The sequence below is a fragment of the Zootoca vivipara genome, chromosome 2, assembly GCF_963506605.1.
Source record: "Zootoca vivipara chromosome 2, rZooViv1.1, whole genome shotgun sequence".
Lineage (NCBI taxonomy): Eukaryota > Metazoa > Chordata > Lepidosauria > Squamata > Lacertidae > Zootoca > Zootoca vivipara.
Window position 1 is genome coordinate 53,283,583 of NC_083277.1, and position 22,156 is coordinate 53,305,738.

The window sequence follows — 22,156 nt, forward strand, 5'->3', positions numbered from 1 at the left end:
GGAAAGATCCTTCCACCAGCACGGAAACCAAGCGGGCTGGCACAGAATGAACTAAATATTCCATCCCCTTTTAATGGAAGGCAAGTTTATACACTAGACTACTAAGAGGCTACTAGCCTGCATTTCCATGCTCACCACAGAGGATTTCCACCAAGGAAATGCAGGCTACTAATCTCTAATTAAGCTAGAAAGTTAGCTATTGTTTATTGGTTGCTTAATAGATTAATTATTCCTTCCTCCCCCCCCCCCCGCTGGTTAGTAACTTTGTGGGCTCATTTACCAGTCTTGTAAAAAGTCTTCTGAGCAGTCTCTCCCTTTCTGATGGCATAGCGGTGAAAAATCTAAGTCCCCTGAAGTACTTCAAACCAAAAATTATGGGCTTATGAAAATTGGGGCAAACTTAAATGTCAGACATTTTGACCAAATAGCACAGTGTTTCTCAACCAGTGTGCCTCCAGATGTTTTGGGACTACAACTCCCATCATCCCTAGCTAGCAAGACCAGTGGTCAGGAATGATGGGAGTTGTAGTCCCAAAACATCTGGAGGCACACTGGTTGAGAAACACTGAAATAGCTGTGCTGCCAAACATCCACAGTGGTACGACTTATTTCTAGTTGTGGAACTATTTAGGCAATTATTTAGCCATTACAATCTATGGCAAACAGATATAAATAGCAATCCAGAAAAAGCATCAATGATGTAAACAGGATAAACTGTACTTGGATGCTACTGCAAACAGCCAATGTGCTTGGTGAACCTTGATCAGAGCAAAGCAAAGTTATTTAAAAGGAGGTCAAGGCTTAGCCACTGCCCACAAGAAGCACTATTTACTTCATTGGAGAAGCTTGTGATATATTAGAGCACAGAATTGCTGGCTAGTGATTCAGACATGAGGCAGATCTTCCAACATTCATTTCGGTGCTCTGCACAGACAACCACTATATTACACATATCACTTAACTGTTTTCGCTCCCAGGACATGAGAAACAATATATTCGGAAGATGCCTGTGCTTCGGGGATCTCATTCACTTCAAACACGCCTTGCCAGTGGTTGACCAGGTCAGCAGCTGTAACCACACCTGCCTTATAACAGAAATACTTTCTTAGCAGTCTGTGACAGGGATTTAGATCGGAGCCTTTGGCAGGACTCTTCCCAAGATGAGGGAACAAACTCAAAAGCTTCCTGTACAAAGAGCTAGTAAGAACTTTCATGGCTTCAGAAGGTTATGGTTTCCAAGATGAGAACAGGCTCAACTTTTTATAGGCCACCAAAGTACACCACAAGTCTCTAACACCAGCAGTCTGGTTTAAGAAAATATATCAACACAGGGCATTCCAGTCTCATCAGTGCTTATACAGCAGAATGTCAACAGGAGATTCCATGTGTCCTCTTGTCCTTGCAGAGCACAAGTGATTCATTCATCCTGTAGTAACCTAGAGAAAAAGAGACAACCAAAGGAAATTATCTCAAATTCAGGATAACCTCATTTACCATTTAGGCTGAAGTAATTTTTAAAGCCCTGAGTGCTCACGGGAAGGACAGATCATGAAGCTGAGGCTCCAATACTTTGGCCACCTCATGAGAAGAGAAGACTCCCTGGAAAAGACCCTGATGTTGGGAAAGATGGAGGGCACAAGGAGAAGGGGACGACAGAGGACAAGATGGTTGGACAGTGTTCTCGAAGCTACGAACATGAGTTTGACCAAACTGCGGGAGGCAGTGGAAGACAGGAGTGCCTGGTGTGCTATGGTCCATGGGGTCACGAAGAGTCAGACACGACTAAACAACAACAACAATTTTTAAAGCGGTCATTATAAACACAGCATAAATGTTGAACTCATATGACACACGAAAATGAAGAAAGCATAATGCATTTCACTTTCCATAATTGTGATACTAACCACATTTGAACAAAATTAAGCAGCACTAAAACTGCCCAGATTTGCTTTTCACCAACACTCAAGCTACAGGCTAGTTCACAATCAGGAGGGTGCTAGTACAGTACACTCATGTCCTGTTTGTGGGTTTCCAAAGGGCATCTTATTGACCACTGGAGGAACCGAATGCAAACTACCAGGGCTCTTCTAATGTTCAGGTGATACAAAATTCCTACACACAATGATACAAAATTCCTACACACAATGTTTGTCAAACATGTGCTATACGTACACCAAGGGTACACAGACTATAAGCTTGTGGGATCTGATTGGTTTTTCCTTGAACTCTGAGATATACCAATTGGAGCTTGGCACAAAAGACTTGAAAGAACTCCAAGCCCAGGAATTTTCTTTGAGTAGCAGAATGGAATGGAACTCACAATATGCAACTATGTCTTCTGTGGCTTCTCAAATCATTCAGAGAGCTACCAGTAGATTTGGATCTTTCTTCTGCTAATCCCCAGCTATATACATGATCCAATGGTAAAATTGTCAAATTATAGCTTCCCATCACAGCTATGCAGAGTATGTTTGTTGTGTGTCTTGACTACACGTGGATTTCATTTTAACAGTGCCTTCTGTGAACTGTGGTCTGGGACATTTATCCTAAATATGTTTACATGGGAGATTAGGCCCAGTAAAATGAATCTAAGTGAGGTGTGGGTTCCAACCATCAGCAGTGGGAGGACTGATATTTTAAACTGAATATTGCTTTATTTTAAAAGTTCAACATCTTTTTAAAATTCATGCTTGACCAGTTCACAAATTGTCGACATAGGGAAAATTTTCTAATGGACAGTTGACACAGGCAACAAAGCATAGGGATATAGAATGGGAGGTGCAGACAAAAAGAGCCATGGCTTCTCTATAATAAAGCATATAAAAGGTATCTGTGCCACATGGATGCTATTTTGCATTTTAAAAAATGTTTTCCTGTCATGATACAAGCAGATGAGAATATTATCCCTTTTCTCCAAATAATCAGTAAGTAGCCACAGACGAGAGTTGACAAAATAGTCTGAAATAGTTGAAAGTAGTATGATACAGCTGTTTCCTATAACACACACACTTATTTTGTTCTGGTGTTATTTCTGATCAAACAGGTAGCAACGACAGGAACTTGTACACATAGATGATAGTGGAATAAGCACAAATGCTTCAGGCAACAATACCTGCCTCTATCATCCCATCACCTTCTACTGTGAAGATACTATCCTCTGTGAGCAGTGAGAGAGTCACTAATAATAATAATAATAAATTATTTATACCCCGCCCATCTAGCCGGGTCCCCCCCCCCCGCTACTCTGGGCGGCTTCCAACACACATTAAAATATATTAAAATATCAAAGATTAAAAACTTCCCTAAACAGGGCTGCCTTTAGGTATTTTCTAAATGTCAGGTAGTTGTTTATCTCTCTCTGACCTCTGATGGGAGGGCGTTCCACAGGGCGGGTGCCACTACCGAGAAGGCCCTCTGCCTGGTTCCCTGTAGCTTTGCTTCTCGCAGTGAGGGAACCGCCAGAAGGCCCTCGGTGCTGGATCAACAGGAGAAATAGGAACTTCCTTTCCCATAGTATTCCAAGCCCAGTAGGGCACTCCTACGCATGCCTGCACATGAGTTTAACAGGATTTACTTCAAGGTTAGTGTGCAAACCTTATGCTGCAAACGACTGCAGTTCGTAGCTGTCAAGTTTTCCCTTTTTTAAAGGGAAATTCCCTTATGCTGAATAGGCTTCCTCGCGAGAAAAGGGAAAGCTTGACAGCTATGCTGCAGTTTAAAATACATTATTCTTTGGGTGGAAGGCTAACCGCTAAACCATTTTGAGCTAAACCTTCACAGAGTAGTTTCCGCAGCCCGATCAATGCAGCTGAACAGCAGATAGAGGAAGTCAGAGAGAAATTTTGAATAAAGCGCGACAACGAAGCTGGGCTTAAGAATGCCCATTTAGAGACGGGGAGAAGGAGGGAGACCAATTCGCAGGTCCTTCCTTCCAAGTGAGACGCCTTGCGGAAGGCTTTTATGGACATGTACAAAAAACATTATAACAAAATGTGGCGGCAATGATATATTTTGTCCCTTTTGTACCTGCAAATTGACAAAGCACCAATGTAACTACCGCGCTTCTTTCCCAAGAGCAGGAGGCGAGACTCTAAAGCAAATTACGAGACTAGCAAGCGACGCACTTCCGGGGCCGCACTTCCGGGGCCGCAAGCAACACGGCCTTACTCGCTAACAGCGGCGGCGGCGTACAGTTCCGCCTGAAAGGGAAAGCGTCAATTTTCCGTAAAAGGCAGAGCGAACGAGGCAAGGGGGACACCGCATGGAAGCCTTAGCCCATTGCAGCAGTTCCACAGGAGTGGCTGCTGCAGAAAACTGTGCACGAAAGAGAGAAATACAGTAGAGTAGAGAGTCTCCCTTGCAAGTTCACTTGGAAGGAAGTCCTGCAGTGTTCAGTGTTTCTTAGGATTTAAGCCTTAAATTTAGCACGGAGGCAGGGGGGAGGCAGCCTGATTGTGTTCATGGGGCTTCTTTCCAAACAACTTCGTATAAGATTGCACACAGGTGCTGTTCTGCTGTTGTCTCTTAGCATCTGTCTCTCTCTGGAGACAATGGAGGAGTGTGTCAGGGACTGGCTGGAGGAAGAGGAGCGGGGAGGCATCCGCCAGGGAACCCCCAAGGGGAGCCCAGGAGGAGGAAGGCTCAGAGCCAGGTGATCAGTGGTGGGACACTGAGGAGAGGACAAAGGGAGAAGACTGGGAGGAGGTGCCAAGTGCCAAAGGGGCAACAGGGTTTAGTGAGCAGAGAGAGCCTGTGCCAGAGAGTAGTTCAGATCCGGCAGCTGAAGCAGAGGAGGGGAGTCAGGCGGCTGCTGAAGAAATCTTCCTGTCCTGCTTCAGCAAGCTCTCCTCCCCCAGAACATGCAGAATAATGAGGAGGGATGAACAGAGATCAGAGGTATGCACACACAATTTGAGGCTGCTTTGAGCCTTAGAGGGGCGTGGAAGACAGGGACCTTCAGTCCTGGCAACTGCTCCATAGGGGCAAGACCACTAGTTTGCTGAGATTACTAGGTTGAGTTGTGTGTTTGTTTCCTTGAATAAAGAGTTAATGGAGATCTGCTTCCTTTATTGCTGACCTGTGTCTGACTCCAACCCTGATAGAGTGTGCCTCTGTGAGTGAAGTCAAACTGTTGTAAGGTTACAGCGCTTGCTGTGGCTGTAGAGACCAACACAGGAGATAGTTTTATATATTTTGTAGCTGGGGCAGATGAAAGTGTCAGGTTGTGCTGCAGTCATCTGTAAGGGATTCCCACATGGCAGGGTTGATGTTGTTAGTCTTCATGTCACATTTGCATACATCTTTGTAATGCAGAGTTGGCATGTTTGCAGATATCCACGCTGGTCATGTCCACAGAATGGAAGATGGCAGGATCCCAATGGATCCCCTACAGGGAGCTGGCTTCAGGCATCAGATCCCTGTAGGGGATCCTTTGGATTCCTGTCATCTTCCATTCTGTGGACATGACCAGCGTAGATATCTGCAAACATGCTGGGAATGTGGGCTTGAGAGAGCACATTTTTCTTTGATATTCTGTCCTAAGTAGATTTAATTTGAGAACTGTTAATTATTTTATAATAATAATAATAATAATAATAATAATAATAATAATAATAATCACATACTGGTTTTCATAAAAATATCTAGAAAAACAAATGCAGGTTAGTAGCATCACTTTGCTAACTGAACTGGGCCTCAAGCCACTTTCTTGTCACTCTTATTGGGGTCTCAAAGGTAGAGGTTTGTCAATAAATAAATAACTTAACCGAAGTGGTTTTGCTGAGTTGGAAGTGCAGATTCAGCAGGGGGGGGGGGTTTCAGACAACAATGAGTGCTGCGTTTTGGGTGGCGAGGAAGCCTCCCACTCCCAGCATTTGATGTCTTGCAAGAGACAACTGTAAAAATCATGAGATGGAGCCTCTGAGCATGGGCAGAGCACCCACCTCTCAAAGGTAGTTAAAACAACAGCAAATGCACGTTGCACACATTAAAGAAAATTACCCCCCACCGCCAATTCCACACATACGCATTTTCTTCATTGCTTTATTCTTAGGGAATTCGAGGGTGGGTTTGGAGGAGCGTAGGCGGTAAAATACAGTCCTGCAGAGTAGGCAGTCTGACTAGTCGAGGACCACTTTGCACCAGACGATGGATTTGCCCCGGCCAAGGGCACAGCGATAAGGGGCAGCAGCTCCCGAGAAGGAAAACCCTAGTGGACGTTTCACCGGCTCAAGCGCCTGCTCCATCGCCCTGCCGGCCACGGGAGCTTCCCTCTGCCGACCGCGAGACGCGCCCGGATCCAGGCTTCTCGCCGTTCATCTCCAGGGCTCGCATTGCAGCCCATCTCTTCGCGGTGGCATCTCCCCGTTGTCAGTGACATCCCTGCCGGCCAATCCCGAGCCACGGCGCTGTCCTCTACTGGCCAATCCCAGGAAGAAGGGGAGATCAAAGTGGAGCATCAAGAGGGCCGGTGACAGGAGGGAGGGACGGAGGTCTTCACCCAGCATCTCGGGAAAAAACAATGGCAAGTAAGACCATGGCAGCAGCAGCTCCTGCTTTCCAGTGCAGGTAATCCGAATAGCAGCAAAGCCCCCGGAGCAACCCAGTCTCCCAGCAACCAGAGCGATGTGCGGAGGTCCCCAGCCTAGGCAGCCATTGCATGGAAAGGGGAGAGGGGGGCAAGAGTCTTCCACGTCCAGCACAAGCGCCCCTGGCTGGTCCTCGTCTCTTTGCCCTCCTCGCCAGGGCCACTCTCTCAAGTTACAGACGGGGCTCCGCTAGAGTTTCAAAAGAAGGGGGCGGGGGGCTGCCGTCTCCTTCCCTCTCTGGCCTCCGCGATCCTGGGCTGGGCGGGGGGCTGCATTCCCAACCGGAGCAGGCCAACGTCTCCGGGACTTGCAAGGGACCCGGGTCCTCCTTGCCAGGCGATCGCCTCCGTAAGTGCTGGTGTCATCGTCATGGTTTTGTTTAGGCTGCTGCTAACGGGGCCGGCACGGCCACGCGCGCCCGGCAAGGAGCGAGGAGGACGGCACTGACCTCTTAAGCAGGCCACCGGGGTGGGTGGGGGTCGGGGTCGGGAGGAGCGCCAGCCACCCCAGGAAAAAAAATATCGGTTCCCTGAGATCCGTTATGTGTTGTACCTTTCCCTCGGTGTCACATTGGGAAGTGGGACGGGGAGCTGGATTTAGTTCAGAAGTGGCTGGGAACAGACTCATCCCTTGCAATAAGCAGAGCTCTGTCCGGACAAAGTTTCTCTTTGACTCTCTCTCTTTCTCAGTGCTTAAACGCACTTCCATTCCAGGCCCCAGCCAAGCGGGCAATTCCTCTCGAGGTTCAACAGGGCCTTTGGGAATAAGGTACGTAAATAGTTCCCTACCCACGCCCACCCAAAAAAACCATGCTGGTCATTTATAACAAAGATAATCAATCTTGGGAAATGAAAATTCATGATAGAGCCACACAGTTCTCACTACAGTGCAGAGCAACTGAATAAGTGAATGAAAAGTGGGGGTGTGGCCGGAAAGTGGAGTTTCCTTTGGAAAATAGACTTCTATATAAAAAGTGTCCCAATGTTCTTTCCTGGTTTCTTTCATTCTCATGAGCATGCTCCTCTGCTAGGGAAAGAAGGACACCTGAAGTGATGGGGGAAAGAGTCCTAACCACATATGAACTATGATGGGTGAGGTTCAAAGTAGTTGGGGCTGCTTAGGGATGGGATGTTGTGGTCATGGTCGAAAGTTCTTTGAAAATGTCAGCTCTGATGACAACTCAGCTGTAGCAATATTAACGCAAAAATAGTGTCTGGTTAAAAACAACTCTCGAAGGTTAAAATAAAACTGAGGCTGCTGCAATGCGCTGCACATTTACAAGAGAGTAAGTCCAAATGAACACAGTGGGACGGCTGAATAAACATGCATAGCACCTGAATGCTGGTACGGTATATATGTGCAGGGTGTGTTTCTAGTTTTCTCATTTAAAAGTAAAGCATGGTGTGGCAGGAGGAGGAAATGTAAAAAAAGGGGGGGCAAGTGTTGGAAGAGAAGAAAGGCTTAATCATTAGGAACTTTTAGCACAGGGGAAAATGACATTTCAATGGCATTTTTTTTAATGTAGTAACAAATAGTATGGAGTGCCCAGGGATAAAATATAACTGCAGTCTTATGCCCACTACCTCCTGTTGGGAGAAGATGCCATTGAACTCAGTGAGACTTGGATCTGAGTAAAGATGCCTAGGGTTGTACAGCCATTCTCTTAAAATTCAAGAATTCATGCTCTTTCATTAAAACTAACTTGGCAACAAAAGGAAGTGCTTCACACAATGCATACATGTAGTTTGTTTTTCGAACTTAACGTCACAGGATATTGTTATAGTGAGAATATGTTTAAATGACTTGATTCAATTCAGGGGAACTGATCTGATGGTAACTAAGTTTCATAGCCAAAAGTGCAATAGTAACGATTAATAACATGAGTGGGATATTGCTATTGAGTCTTGCCTTGAAGGCACCTCATGTACTGTGTCCCTGTTGCTTGACCACACCCAAGTTCACTCACATGATACTTCTGTAGGTCAGCTGACTAGACCATGTGAGACTCCAGAAGGTCAGCTGGCCACCTGGTGAGTTACTTGATACTCAGCTAAACTTATTTCTACTTTATTGACTCACATCTATGTTTATAGCACATGCCACCATCCAGAAGGCTTGAGCTGAGTAGGTAAAGTATAGTATAGCCTTCCTAACAAAACAGATTGTTCAAATTAAAAAAGGAATTAATTGAGACTAGCTTCTGGGGAGATGTGCCTAGGATTGCAGAATTAGTGTTGTAAGGTGGTTAAGAGTTTTGTTCAGATTTCAGCTCAGCCATAAATGAGCTGGTCTGGTCTTAGGCAGCTCTCCCTTCTCAGCTCTTCATCTATAATATGGTCCTAAGAATACCAGTCTAGTTTATAGGGTTGCTGTAAGGATAACTTGGGAGGTAATGACTGATTTATCCTTTCCCCTCTATTGCTAGAGATTAGCCAATAGGACTTCAGAAGAGCAATGAAAGAAAATGCAAGCAAAGAGCTTTTCCATCAGGCTTCTTGACTGAAGAGGCAAGGAAATGCACCTTGCAGCAGAAAAGTAAGAACTTGGTTGTTCAAGACATCAATCAAGACGACCAAAAGCTCTGGCCCAAAATGAATTATAGCACATCCACTGTGAAGACTTTGTACCACAGTGGCACTCCCACTTCCGAGCCAGACCATGGGATGACTGTGGACGGGACTGGATCAGAAACTGCTACGCTGACCCCTGAAACCAGCAGCTTTAACAGCACCAAAATTCCAGATGTGGCTGGCAATGGTTCTGGCATGGGGACCATGCTGCTGTCCTTCGGCATCATCACTGTGATAGGGTTGGCTGTTGCTATGGTAAGATGGTGTCCTTTCATGGTTCCTACAGGAGGGCTGCAGATTGCTTACTTCAGGAGCTCCACTACAGTATTTCAAGTAGGGTACAAAAATGCCTAAGACTGGGCCAGTCCTTAGGTACCAGTCTACTTTGATCATATATCAGTTTAAATGGCATGGCTTTTCACCGAAGGACCCTGGGAATTATTTTCTCATTTGGGTGTTTAAAATCCTCTGTTAGAGATCCCAAGACACCCCCTCCCTCCAAAAGCCCAGAACTGCCATTTCCTAGGAAAAGGGAATAATTATTAAGTCTAGCTATAGGGTTGGCTTCAGAGATTAACTGCAAGCCAGTGCATGTCTACTTAGAAGTAAGTCATGTTGCTCTCAATGGGGCTTGCTCCAGGGTAAGCATGTGTATAGGGTTGCAGCCTAAGGTTGCAATCCCATTAATATTTTCCGGAGAGTAAGGCCCATTGAACACAGTGTGACTTACTTCCAAGGGTTGCACTGTAAATTAAGCTGCAATCCAATATGGGCTTATTTGGGAGTGAGGTTTCCTTCTGATTATGTATGTCTAGGTTTGCTCTCTTAGTTACTGAGTTACCTCTTACTGAGGTAAAGTAAACCGGGTTTCCAACTTGTTCTTCCTAGTATTCTTCCTACACCTACTTTCCTAGGAGTAAGCCCCCATTGAACTCAATCTAATTTTGCATGCCAAAGAGTATACAGTACTTGTTTTTCCTAGGAATTGGTGTGAAAAGGTTTCTCCAGTACTTACAACAACTTTCTGCTTTTCTAGGTTTTATATATCAGGAAGAGAAAACGGTAAGTGCTCCTTGCTGTTGGTAAAGCAATATTTAGAGCCTGGTTATTTCTGCATTTGAAAATCTTCTGTAATAACCTCTGCATTTAGGCAGCAGAGACTGAACCAAGCCAAAGATTGTACCATTAAAGCAATCTCAGAAATAAGACCCATTGAGTTCAATGAGATCTTTCTCCCAAGTACATATGTATAGGATTTCAGACTAAATGCAACTTTGGTGATGTGGTCCCTGCTCAGAGTGCTTAAATTCTAAACGGTTGCTGAGCAAAAACTGGAACGTTGATGTTCCTGCGCAGTCTGATAACTTCACAGTGGTGTAGTTTTCACTGTCCGTTTCCCCTCGGCAGACTAGAGAAGTTGCGACATCAGCTCATGCCCATGTACAACTTTGATCCTGCTGAAGAACAGGATGAGCTGGAACAAGAGCTGTTGGAGCATGGCAGAGATGCTGCTTCTTTGCAGGCTTCACAGAATAAGGTAATTCCCCCCCCCTCCCCCAGGCATTGATAGTTTGGTATCTTAAAGGGATATTGTGATCATCTCTGCTTGCATGGCTCCAGGCTAGACCCACATCAGGTTAGAAGAGGATTTTCTGCGCTGCTTTTCCTTCTGAAGCCACGACTCTCTCCCCCCTTTTTCCAAGTACATATATGGGATTGGGATTTATGGTCAATTTTAGTGCCAAAATTAAAAGGTTTCTGTAAGTGATTATAAAGGATTAGCTGAAGTTATTGCAACAATATGTGCACACACACACACCCTTTCTGATTTCAATGGGAGCTGCTTTGAGTAAGTGCACAAAGGATCACAACCTCTAATGCTAATAAAATGAACTGAGTGGAACCTGGATGCAGGAGACACCTGGAAGATTAATTTGTTCAGCTGAACTGTTTAGATGGCAATTGTAATGGCCCTATAATCCTTGTCCTAAATGTGTGAAACTGCTTTTATACTGCATCAGACCATTGGTCCACATAACCCAGTATTGCCTGCTCTTGACTGGCAGTGGCTCTCCAAGGCTTAAGATACAATTCTTCAGACATAAATTCTTTAAGTAGAGTTTCTGGGATTGAACCTGGCATCTCATGTATGTAAAGCAGGGGTGACCAGGCCTGCAGGATCTCCTTGGGCGTGTGTGTGGTTTTTTTATTTATTACTAGCACTCTGAGGTTCTCCAATGACAGTTGGGTGTAAAATAGTATCTCAGGCCGGCTGGATGCCTCTGAGCATATGCTCAGCCCAGGAATTTGCGATCAGCACCAGAACCAAACTCACAAGTTCTTTCACTCAAAAATACATGCCTGGTCCCCCTGCTTTACATACATGAGATGCCAATTAAAAAAAATACTTTGCAGCAACATAATTTGTGGGAGTAAAGAGTTTCTGTTGCTGCTGCTTCACCCTTGAGAATAATAAAACCTTGCTAATCTTCTGCAAATGAAGGGACCCAGGTGGCGCTGTGGTTAAACCACTGAGCCTAGGGCTTGCTGATCAGAAGGTCGGCGGTTCGAATCCCTGTGATGGGGTGAGCTCCCATTGCTTGGTCCCAGCTCCTGCCAACCTAGCAGTTCGAAAGCACGTCAAAATGCAAGTAGATAAATAGGAACCGCTACAGCGGGAAGGTAAACGACGTTTCCATGTGCTGCCCTGGTTTGCCAGAAGCAGCTTTGTCATGCTGGCCACATGACCTGGAAGCTATACGCCGGCTCCCTCGGCCAATAATGCGAGATGAGCGCGCAACCCCAGAGTCGGTCACGACTGGACCTAATGGTCAGGGGTCCCTTTACCTTTACCTTTAATCTTCTGCAAATAGCCAGCAATCGTCCATTAGATCCTGACCTACCTTCTGCCTTCGTTTAATGTAAAGCATGTATTGAAGTCAAGATGATATACAGTAGAGTGGAACCTATACTGGCTGCAACTCCCAGAGTTCTGCAAAAATAATGTTGTGTTAAAAAGTGATAAGGGAGGAACGCTTCACAAATGCTCAGAAGAAATCTTTACTATTGCTCTGCATGCTTCAAATTAAGCTTTTGTAGAGAAACAAGTTCCAGAACTGAGCCATGGCTTCCGTAAAGAAGGAGAGGAAAGGAGAAGCGTTAGCTGATCTCACAATGTATGTTTGTTTTCTCTTCGCATTTTCTCTAAAAGCTTAGCCAGCGGGAACAGGAAGATCCGGTATGTTTCTGTGCAGGTGGCGGGAACGGAATAGAGTAGACCCTTCTCTTGTACCTGAACCTATCCTGTAATAGATCAGTAGAGAAATCCTGGTAGCTTTGAGAAAATTATCTTGGCTCGTGATCAGAGCGACAAGCTCATGCCAGCAAAGAACTTGTTCATGTTCATATTGATAACTAAGGAGATTATGAGCTACTGGTTCAGCATGATGAAATCAGTTCTGCAATATTATAATCAAACAAACAAACAAACAAACAAACAAACAAACAAACAGCTTTTGAGGCAGTTTAGCAGGATTTTAAGCCAAAGTAGAACACATTTAGAAATAGCAAATGGCTCTGGTAGACCTGGAGCTGCCCCTGGCTATAGGGTGGTAGTGATTGGGTGCCACCAAGTGGGGGTTCCTGAAAAGTCAGAGGAGGGTAAGGCTACCTCCTCAGGCAAAGCAGAACCTGGCAGTGCCAGCTCCTTGGGTCCCTTCCTGACAACACTCCAGTGAGGCGGGTACTGCAGGGGCCTCTCCTAGTGTGATTTCCTCCCTATTCCTATTCCAAGTCCAGTGCCATGACAGTGGCAGTTGCAACACCTGCATTCAATTTTTGCTTCATTTCTCCCTCCCTGCCCACCTGGCGTTTTTCTTCCCCTAACCATATTTATTTGTGGACAACCACTTCTGCCACCCAGGGCACCAGAGAGCAAGAGATTAGTCGTGTTTTTACTTTTACAATAACATGGACCTTTAAGAATCTGGCCCACTATTACCGTACTTCTGTCATAGGATTGCCAAGCCAGGTTTTCCTTAGAAGAATTCAACGAATTGATAGGACTCTTGAGGGCAACATTTTACAGGTCCCAGAGAAGCAGATGAGGGTAAAGTAGACAAAAATTCCTTCTTAAATCTGTTTCCACCACCGTCTCTTTCCGATTTCTTTTTTGTTGTTGTTACAGACAAATCAAGGGGTGCTCCAGAGACCTAGTCGCCTTGTGTTCACAGACGTTGCAAACGCCATCAATGCATGAGCAGTGCTTCCTGAGTCTGAGAGGCAGGAGGGTGACACCAGCCAACTAGCAACTTGCCAGGGACAGTGACCAGTGATTCCAGCTGGGGGAGAAGGTGCCAGGAACCAATGTGAAGCCTGTCGGGAATCTGTTGCCACCAAGAAGCCCATGCTACTTCACTCAGCACTTGATTGGTAATGCCAATACCAAGCGGTGTGTGCTGAAAAGTGCAAGGTTATCTGAGATAAATTGATAAGAACATGCATCGTGACAGGCTAGAGTTAGGAACGAGAGCATCAGTTTCTAAGGCCTTCCTCCATTGGGTTGTTGTCAGAGTATCCTAACGTCAGAGTGTTGCAGGTTAACCCAATCCACTCCATGCAATAGACTCTCATTCTCAGATATGTGGGTGCATCTTCCTGACACTGGAAGCCTGGGCAGTTGTCTCTGTCATCTGGACACAAGCCTATATTATGATGTGCACCTGGTTGTTCCATCTCATGTTCCTCATGCACATAAGAGGCTGGCCTTAAGCATGAGCACAAGGTCCAGAATTTTCCTTGCGACCTTCTATTATATTTCTCCAGCGCAGGTACTCTAGCTAGCTCACCTTGAGGACCATTTGCAAGATGAGGCTGTAGACTGTGGCTTCTAGAAGCTGGGGACTCTCCCATATCAGAAGGGCTACCTCTCTTGAGCACTTAACTAAAGGGAGAGTCTTAGAAGTAGGAGCAACAATATGTAACTCGCGGATTTTGAGATGATTTATCCCATCCTTCTTCAGCCAAAGACAGTGAGCCTTAGCTGAAGACCAGTTGCTTTTGGAAGAGTATTGTGTGCACATGCATATTCTTCCATATACTTAATCAGATATGGGTTCATGTCCATACAGAACAGTTAAAAGCCTGATCTGTGTCTGCCCCAGGATCTGCATTCAAGGTTCTTTTTGCATTCTTTTGAAAATATTCAAGAACATTACAAGAAAAGCAAAAAGCGCAGGACAATTTTGTACTTTAGGTTCTTGTTCTGACCTGGCTCTGTGTTCCATGCTGAAGATATTCCAAATTTTGTGATAGCTACTAAATCAAATCCTACAATGCAGGCAAACCTCAGTACATGTAAGTTTTATTTTACACTCCTGCTAGGGTGGGGAGGAGAGTGTTGTTATTTATTTATATATGTTAAGATAATTTATATCCCAGCTTTCAACTAAAAATAGAATGCTCGAAGGTCTTGGGGTGTAGAATACAGATTTTGTTTTGCCCCCCACCCTTATTTTCAGCATAGGACCAAGGAAGAAAGGGGATTACCATTCCTCTAGAACAGCCTTTGCCAATCAGATGTCCTCCGTATGTTTTGGACTACACCTCCCATCAGCCCCAGCCAGCCTGAGGGCTGATGGGAGTTGTAGTGCAAAATGTCTGCAAAGCACCAGGCTGGCAAAGGCTGATGTAGAACACAAGGGAACGATAGTGATGCTGATGTAAAGGGTCATGTGCTGAGCAAAGAAGCCCCACACTGTCTCTACTGGGAGCTCAGGTTCCTTATGGTTTAACAGGGATATTTTGGGACACTGAAATTTTCTTTTAGAATTGTGTGATAGTTTTGTTCTCCTCCCCAGTGGTGGCTTACATACTCAGGAAATTGCAGTAGCAGCCAGGAGCTGCCTTAGGTCAGTCTTTGTGGTCTGATTGTGTCTATGCCTGTTTCCGAAACCCTCTTGATATTTACATACTTATTAGATTCCTATGCTGTCTTTCCATCTCCGCGTTTGAGGAGACAAACCAAAAAGCTGTTACATGAAACCGCTGTAACAAATCAGTCAAGAAGGATAACAGCAAACATCAAAGTATAATCAAGGGGACAGTGTTTCTTGATGGGAAAAGGGAGAGCTTGGTTTGGACCCTCCTGCTGCCGGCAGTTGGTGGTGCCCTACGATGTCATTAGTGTACAAAGAGAAAAGCCAAAGCGTGGGCAGTTAAAAAGCCCTTCTGCTATCCACAATCACTGTGCAGTTGAGCATCATAGTTCCTTGTGCCCCTCCAGATGTTTTTGACCACAGCTCCTCCATCAGCCCCAGCCAGCATGACCAATGGTCAGGGAGGATGGGAGATGGAGTGAAGCGTAGAAGGGCCACTGTGCAAGTATTGACATTTGTGGCTATCTATGCACTTTAGTGCAGGTTCTGAAGCTAACCACAAACTACTTATTTATGTGTGTGCTGCTTGCCAGGAAAGTGTGGTGCAGTATAAGTAGGATTTCATATTGAAGTGTTTGTGGGGGATGAGAGTATCCTGGCTGTTCTCTTCTGCATGCTACAGTATCCGAAAGGGAGTATCCAAGGGAGTACAGTATCCAAGGGAGCTACAGTATCCGAAACTCACTTTTGTCACCTTCTTCGGTTTCCATTGGGAACAAAATGGGAAGCGGGGGGGGGGGGGACTCATTCCAATCCTTTTACCTTCTAAACCCAGTTTCTCTTTCCTCCCTTGACAATTTTTTTTTTTGCTTGGCACACTTGTTTCATGCAAGAGGCAGGTTGTGATCATGTCAAGTTGGATCCATATGATAGATTTAAGATGCTCTGCTGTCATGCAGATGAGTAAATGGTCTGACATATGCAGAGCGGTACTGTTGATGTGTTGTCACTGTATGTGCTCCCCGCCCTGTGCATGCAGTTTGCCACTCAGGTCTTTTCTAGACCTGTAAAACGTGTGTGTATAATGCATGTGACTGGCGACGTGAGTATAAAGTGTCAAACTCCATGAATTAGAACTTTGCAGCCAGTGTTAAGTCTCCCTATTCCCTATGTATCTTCTTCACTCTGGGGATGTATATAATCACATCGGATCACGAAAACTTTCTCAGCCAATGATTATTTCCCGAGGGCATTCACACAAACGCCAGTAACACAATTCCCTCCACCAGTCCTACTTGACACTCCTTTTGAAAGCAAGAAAGAAATACTCTCTAAGGATTCCAAGGGCTCAGCTGAATCTACAATTCACCGATAGCTTTCACTGTGACTTCAATTTCCATTGCAACCCAGATCTATAAGACAGCAACCCTGGCTGGTATTGATGGCATTCAATAAGGCTGTAGCTTATAAGGTGAAGTATATTGAGGCATTGGAGGTTGGCAGTAAGGCCTCCAACACTGAATTGTCAGATGGTTCTTTAGCAGGCAGCAGCTGCTACTCAGAAGTTGTGCGCCATCCTTTGCCAACCCAGTGCCCTCCATAAGTTTTGGACCACAATGCCCACCTACCCAGGCCAGTACTGTATATCCCCAAAACATTTGGAGGGCACCTGGTTGGCAAAGGCTGCTCTATTCTTTGCAGTGCTGGGTTTCCTTTTCTCACTGACAGCATTGGCTCTTACGCATTCTCATCACTGAAGCAAAAAAGTAAAATAAAACATGACTGGAAAATGAAATTTGTTTCCAAAGGCAACAATATGCTCCATGAAGTGCCATTAACTGAAATCCTTGCAATTCTCAGGCACTTGAAAACATAGAGGCTGAGTGATTAACTTGCTGCATATTTGGTACAAACGTGCACTTTGATCATGAGCTGCTTCTGAAGGGCATGCTATATATAGTATGAATGGTTCTGGAAAGGAAATGGGATATTATTACCAGTTCCTTTCTGCTCTGCCTCTGGAAGGCTTTCAATAATGTAGTGCTGGTGACTTCACTGAAAGGGCAGTGCAGGTATTTGTTAAGCTTGTGTACCACCGTATTCTTCAAATGCAATAGCCCTTTCTTACATGGTACTTGGAAGTCTCTGCGTAATGTAGGATAACCATTGCAATATGTTCCTGTATTTGAGACGTTATTAAAATATTTATGTGAAATCAAGCGTGTGTTTTGCTTGCTCTGCTTGCTGATCCTGAAGAGCATTATTTGGTAAGTGGCTGCCAATGTTTTGTCTGGAATGTGACAGCTTTCGGTAGTAAACTCATAGGGTGAAAAACAGTTGGTGTCCTTGCGCTTATGGGAGGACTTTTGATTCAACAGAGGTGTATGCTAATAGGAGGGGAGATAATTCTTGCTCTATTTGGGACCCACCAGGATGGTGTGGAAGGTCACCCCCCAACCACCTGGAGGAAATTTTGAGGTGCGCTAGTTGCAAGCGTGTTCTTTTAGTCAAATTCAAAGTGCTGGCTATAAGGTCTACAACAGCAGATCTCTTAACCTGCCCCACTACTTAGATCAGCGAGGTCTGGGGAAACACAAGAAAGGGAGTCTTTTCTGGGGTGGCTCCATGGCTCTGGAACTCCTGAACAGCTGTTCTCCAGAAGGCTACCTTGCTTCAGACATTCTGCAAGGTCTTGGAGTCCTGCCTGCTTTATGTGGCCTATTCATGATCAATGCATTTTGGGGGCTGGGATTTTTCCTTTGAACTTCCAGACTTACAGAAAATATGTTTTGTATTTTGGCCTGAGTGTTCTTTTATTGCTTTGGGAGAGAGTCTGTAAAAATGTTTATTCTGAGTCAACATTGCATTCTTAAGAATGCAAAGCTGCCTTGAAGAGCTGCATTCCAAAAGGCAGCCTATATACATAATTTAAAACAAACAAATAAATAACACTCAACAGGAAGCCTCAGCCAATCCCGGATCCCTGCCATGTGTGCCTCTTTGATACTGTTTGCTACAGTAATGTTTTTATATTTTAAGGTACTGTATACATCTAAAAATGTAAGGCGGCAAGTCACCTCTATGTGTTTCACAGGAACCATTGACTCTGGGCTGCCATAGTCATTTCTGTCTTTTGCATGCCATCTTCATACTTTGCCAATTCAAATAGTCAAAGCTCAGATACTTTATGATGTGCAAATGTCCTACACTCCCACTGTGCTTATCACAACTAGTACGAAAGCACAAAGTCCAAGAGAATTAGGAACCAAAAGGTGGTGTTGGAGATACAGGCTTATTAACAGAGAAATCAAAGACCCCCCCCCACTTCCCACCCCTAAAGGCATAATCTTCCCCCTCTTTTTTGCTCTATCAGTAGATCAGTATCAGTTATCAAAAGCTCCCCCAAATTTTTTAGACCTCAGATGAAACAGGCCCCAGCTTTTCTTCTGCATCATCTCAAGCAGTGATCTTCTGAATAAACATAGACCCAATTTTCTCAGCTGTTTTTGCCCTGCTGCATTTCAAAGCCCTTATCTTCATAAGAAAGTCCAGGGATCTTTGAGGTCTATGCCCATCTGAAAATGCAGCATATAAATGAGGATAAGGCATTCAGGGTTTGACAAACAGCAGAGTGTTAGGGCCATGCTGGCTGGGGATGATGTGAGTCCACAACATCTGAAGAGCAACAGCTTCCCCAACCCTGTTATAAGACTGTACAATAAACAGAAACCTCTATATTTGGATTTCTGTTTCTTTAACCAATGGGTGGGGAAAACTGTTGCCCTCTACATATTGTTGGACTACATTTCCACCTTCTCTGATAATTGCCCTTGCTGACTGGGGCTGATGGGAGTTGGGGTCCAACATCTGGAGGGCTATAAGTTAGTGACCCAGATCACCTAGCTGGTTCAGTTGGGCTGAATAATTGCAGTGCCACTCTCTAGATGGCACTGCAGCACAGAAAACAACACATTCGCTCTCTCCTGAGAGCTGCCCTGGTGCTGTAGGAGGTAGGCAACCCAAGTCACTGTTTCAAATCCCCTTACAGTGTGATAAATATGTAAAAATGGCCTGTTCTTACAAATCAAGGACTAATCTATTTCTTGAGGAAGAGTCTTCTTACAGCATGATGCACTATCCCAGGCATCCCCAAACTGCGGCCCTCCAGATGTTTTGGCCTACAATTCCCATGATCCCTAGCTAACAGGACCAGTGGTCGGGGAAGATGGGAATTGTAGTCCAAAACATCTGGAGGGCCGAAGTTTGGGGGTGCCCGCACTATCCCAAAGCTACATTTGCTCACAGGAAGGTTGCAACTGTTTCCAGTAAACAAAGATTTCATTGAGAAGCAGCAGGTACACTAGAATTGCATGGCAATCTTTGCAGTCCAAACCATTCATGCTGAAAAGGTGAACAACAGCCCTTTATTGGACCAAAGAGATGAGAAGAATCCTAACCCAAGGGCAACCCAAGGGTTACTTTTCCAGATCTTCTTTGAAAAAGGGCATGTTGACCTCTTGCTTCCCTCCACATGCAGCCATAAACTACGCAAGGGTGGCTTTGAATTGACAATCATTTCTCTGGAATAACAGAAACAACTTTCCCCTTGTGGCTACTGTGGTATTAACTTAGCTCCAACACCAGTAGCTTAATAACTGTTGGAAGTAAATGGAGATGGGTGAAATCCATCTGAGCTAGACTCAGAGAATAATTTCAGGGGCTCATAAAAGCCTGCCTTGAAGGACACTCAAATTTTTCAAGCCCCTGAACTAATGCAGCTTGGATTAAAATCCTGGCTCCCCTTCCACTCCCCTGCCAATCATCCCAGCCTCCAAATCATTCTTCCTATCACTCACCAGTTCTCCATAACACTTATCTCCTCCTTTATTTTCCTGGCCAGTGTGTGTGGTGGGAGGAGCAACGGTGGTATCTAAGAAGGACAGAGGTCTGTTCCCACTGCCCCTTGCTGTATTACTATGCTGAGTACCAGTAGGAAAGTTGTGGTGGTCCTTGGGATTTGTAGTTTTCCCAAGGCTACTGCCAGGTGGCAGTGGGTGACCTCCCTCTTCTTCTTTCCCTGAATATCTCTACTAGCTAGGCAAGAAGAGGAAAGCTGAGGCTGATGGAGCAGGTGTTTAGTAGATGGGGAAAGGTGGCGAGTCAGCATTTCCTATGGGCAAAACCCAAAATTCTATGATAAAGCATCAAGCCTCTAAGAAGTGATTCTCTACGCAACTCAGGCCTACAGATTTAAGTTTATGTTCCTATGACATAAACCCCAATGGACTTTTGAGTAATCGTACGTAGGAGCCTGCTGTTATTTGCCGTTCAATTTTTTTCTCATTTATTAAACTTCATATCCTGCCCTTCTGGGAGTGTGAGCATTCATCCTGACACAGCACAAAAAGGTTTTTAAAGAGCACAATGTTACTTTCATTCCAGGCAAACCCTGATGAGCTCTAATCAACTTCCTTCAGCCCAAACCTACCATTTTAAAAGTGAATGTGTCAATCTTGTGAGAGATGGCCATTGGACTGGGCAAAAACTGATATCAACAGGAAGGGGGCAGAACAAGCATTGGGATTTGCTTGACACAGTTGGGGCAGAGAAGGAATTTAATATATTAGAACAAAGAGTTGGAAGATCCCACAATGGCCAACCAGAGAACACTTCTTGATGGCAAGAGCAGTTTGACAATATAAACCAATTCCCTGGAGGGGTGATGGGCTCTCCATCACTGGAGGTCTTCAAACAGAGGCTATCTGTTGGGGATGATCTAGCTCTGGATTTCCCACATCAAACAATAAGGCCCCTTCCAACTCTATGATGGTAATATATTTTACTTTAGAGACACATCAACAAGCTGTCTGCTGCTGAACCATAGCTGGAGAGGTGTCCAACGATCTACTGGGTTCTGTACTTCTGTTGATCCTGTGACCTCCTTTTCCAGATGTGCCTAAAGAAAGCATGAGACAAAGAGTACATTAAAACACTAGCTCCCCCCCAAAAAAACTTTCCTCCTTCAGGCAACCCTTTCCATATTGAAATGTCTTCTGTGAATGACAGAAGATTCTGGAGCAGCGGTGTATGTTATTGGGAGTACAGTCAGTTCTGATGGAATATTGCCAATAGAGCTGTGGGGCATTTCCCCACGTGAACCAAATGTGTTATCCTAGCACACTGTAGTAGGGGAAAATTGGCAAGGGACTAAAAGTCACCTTCCAGGGAAACCTCCCCACTATTTCTGACCTCACTGCATAGGCTGCAAAACCTGCACAGTTTGGCTGGCTACATCCCATTTAATTCAGTGGGGAAGTGAGCACAGGATTACTGCTATGGCCTAAGGCAACACTCAGCATTCTCAGGCAGCTGCTTTAGACCCAGTGCCCTGAAAGGTACTTGGCCCTCTGACCCACCCCTCTTCCATGACAGGAAGGTGTTGGTGGCCAGTCAGGAAGCTGCAGTGCCTGCATTGGAATGGGGGGGAATGTGAGTGTTGGAAGGGCCTCATCAGGTGGTACCCCTCAAGTTGGCCTTGACTACCTGGTTAAAAACAGATCTGTGCTGGATCGGTTGGGTTATATATCTCACTTAGAGACTATCACCCTTTTGGCATACATCTCTCACCCATCTGGGTAGATGCTGGTGGTGATATGTCCATTATAAAGTGCACCTTCCTAACCCCTGCCCCCCAAGAAAGAAATCCCTGCCCCAACCACAGGATTTGTCTGTGGTAAGAAAAGTGCTAATGGGAAAAGCACTGGCAGCTGCCACTTGATGGTGACATCGTATAAACCAGGCATCCCCAAATTGCGGCCCTCCAGTTGTTTTGGCCTACAACTCCCATGATCCCTAGCTAACATGACCAGTGGTCGGGGAAGATGGGAATTGTAGTCCAAAACATTTGGAGGGCCGAAGTTTGGGGATGCCTGGTATAAACCCTGTGCAAAACGAATCAGGACAAATGCTCAATAAATGGGCCTGTCATCTTTTTCCAATACTCACTCTGTTGCTTCACCCTTTTGCATCTATGTTTTATCAAATGGCACAGGACAGGAGGTGCCGCATGAATGTGGCTATCCTCAGCAGAAGAGGAAAGCGCAACCCGCTGCAGCCGTGGTTT

General features: G+C 45.1%; 2 protein-coding genes across 5 annotated transcripts in view; one reads left to right on the top strand and one right to left on the bottom strand.

Annotated features, from left to right (window-relative positions):
• Positions 1–4,130, bottom strand: part of HEMK1 (HemK methyltransferase family member 1) — a 51,072-nt gene extending 46,942 nt beyond the window's left edge. For both annotated transcript variants that reach the window (XR_004691988.2, XM_035106059.2), the window contains exons 1-2: positions 4,027–4,130; positions 963–1,436 (exon numbers count right to left, since the gene is read on the bottom strand). Coding sequence is in view for 1 of the 2 variants with exons in the window: in XM_035106059.2 (XP_034961950.2) it covers positions 963–1,214 (252 nt within the window). In the remaining variant the exon portion in view is untranslated. The remainder of the gene's footprint in view (positions 1–962; positions 1,437–4,026) is intronic.
• Positions 4,131–6,489: 2,359 nt separating this feature from the next.
• On the top strand, positions 6,490–17,386 carry C2H3orf18 (chromosome 2 C3orf18 homolog). 3 transcript variants are annotated; one of them, XM_035108060.2, is made up of 5 exons: positions 6,490–6,567; positions 9,013–9,412; positions 10,194–10,219; positions 10,565–10,694; positions 13,344–17,386. In XM_035108060.2, the coding sequence occupies exons 2-5, from the start codon at positions 9,179–9,181 to the stop codon at positions 13,413–13,415; spliced, it is 462 nt and encodes a 153-aa protein (XP_034963951.2). In that variant the 5' UTR covers positions 6,490–6,567; positions 9,013–9,178; the 3' UTR covers positions 13,416–17,386. The 3 variants fall into 3 exon arrangements, with proteins under 3 accessions (XP_034963951.2, XP_060127513.1, XP_060127512.1); XM_060271530.1 differs by lacking the exon at positions 13,344–17,386 and having other exon boundaries at positions 10,565–10,738; XM_060271529.1 differs by lacking the exon at positions 6,490–6,567 and having other exon boundaries at positions 8,929–9,412.
• Positions 17,387–22,156: the final 4,770 nt, after the last annotated feature.

Bases quoted from the DNA above. Each gene is read 5' to 3' on its own strand.
- C2H3orf18 (XM_035108060.2), top strand. From the start codon at position 9,179: ATGAATTATAGCACATCCACTGTGAAGACTTTGTACCACAGTGGCACT. The intron at 9,413-10,193 runs GTAAGATGGTGT...CTGCTTTTCTAG, and splicing joins TAGGGTTGGCTGTTGCTATG to GTTTTATATATCAGGAAGAG. The intron at 10,220-10,564 runs GTAAGTGCTCCT...TCCCCTCGGCAG, and splicing joins TATATCAGGAAGAGAAAACG to ACTAGAGAAGTTGCGACATC.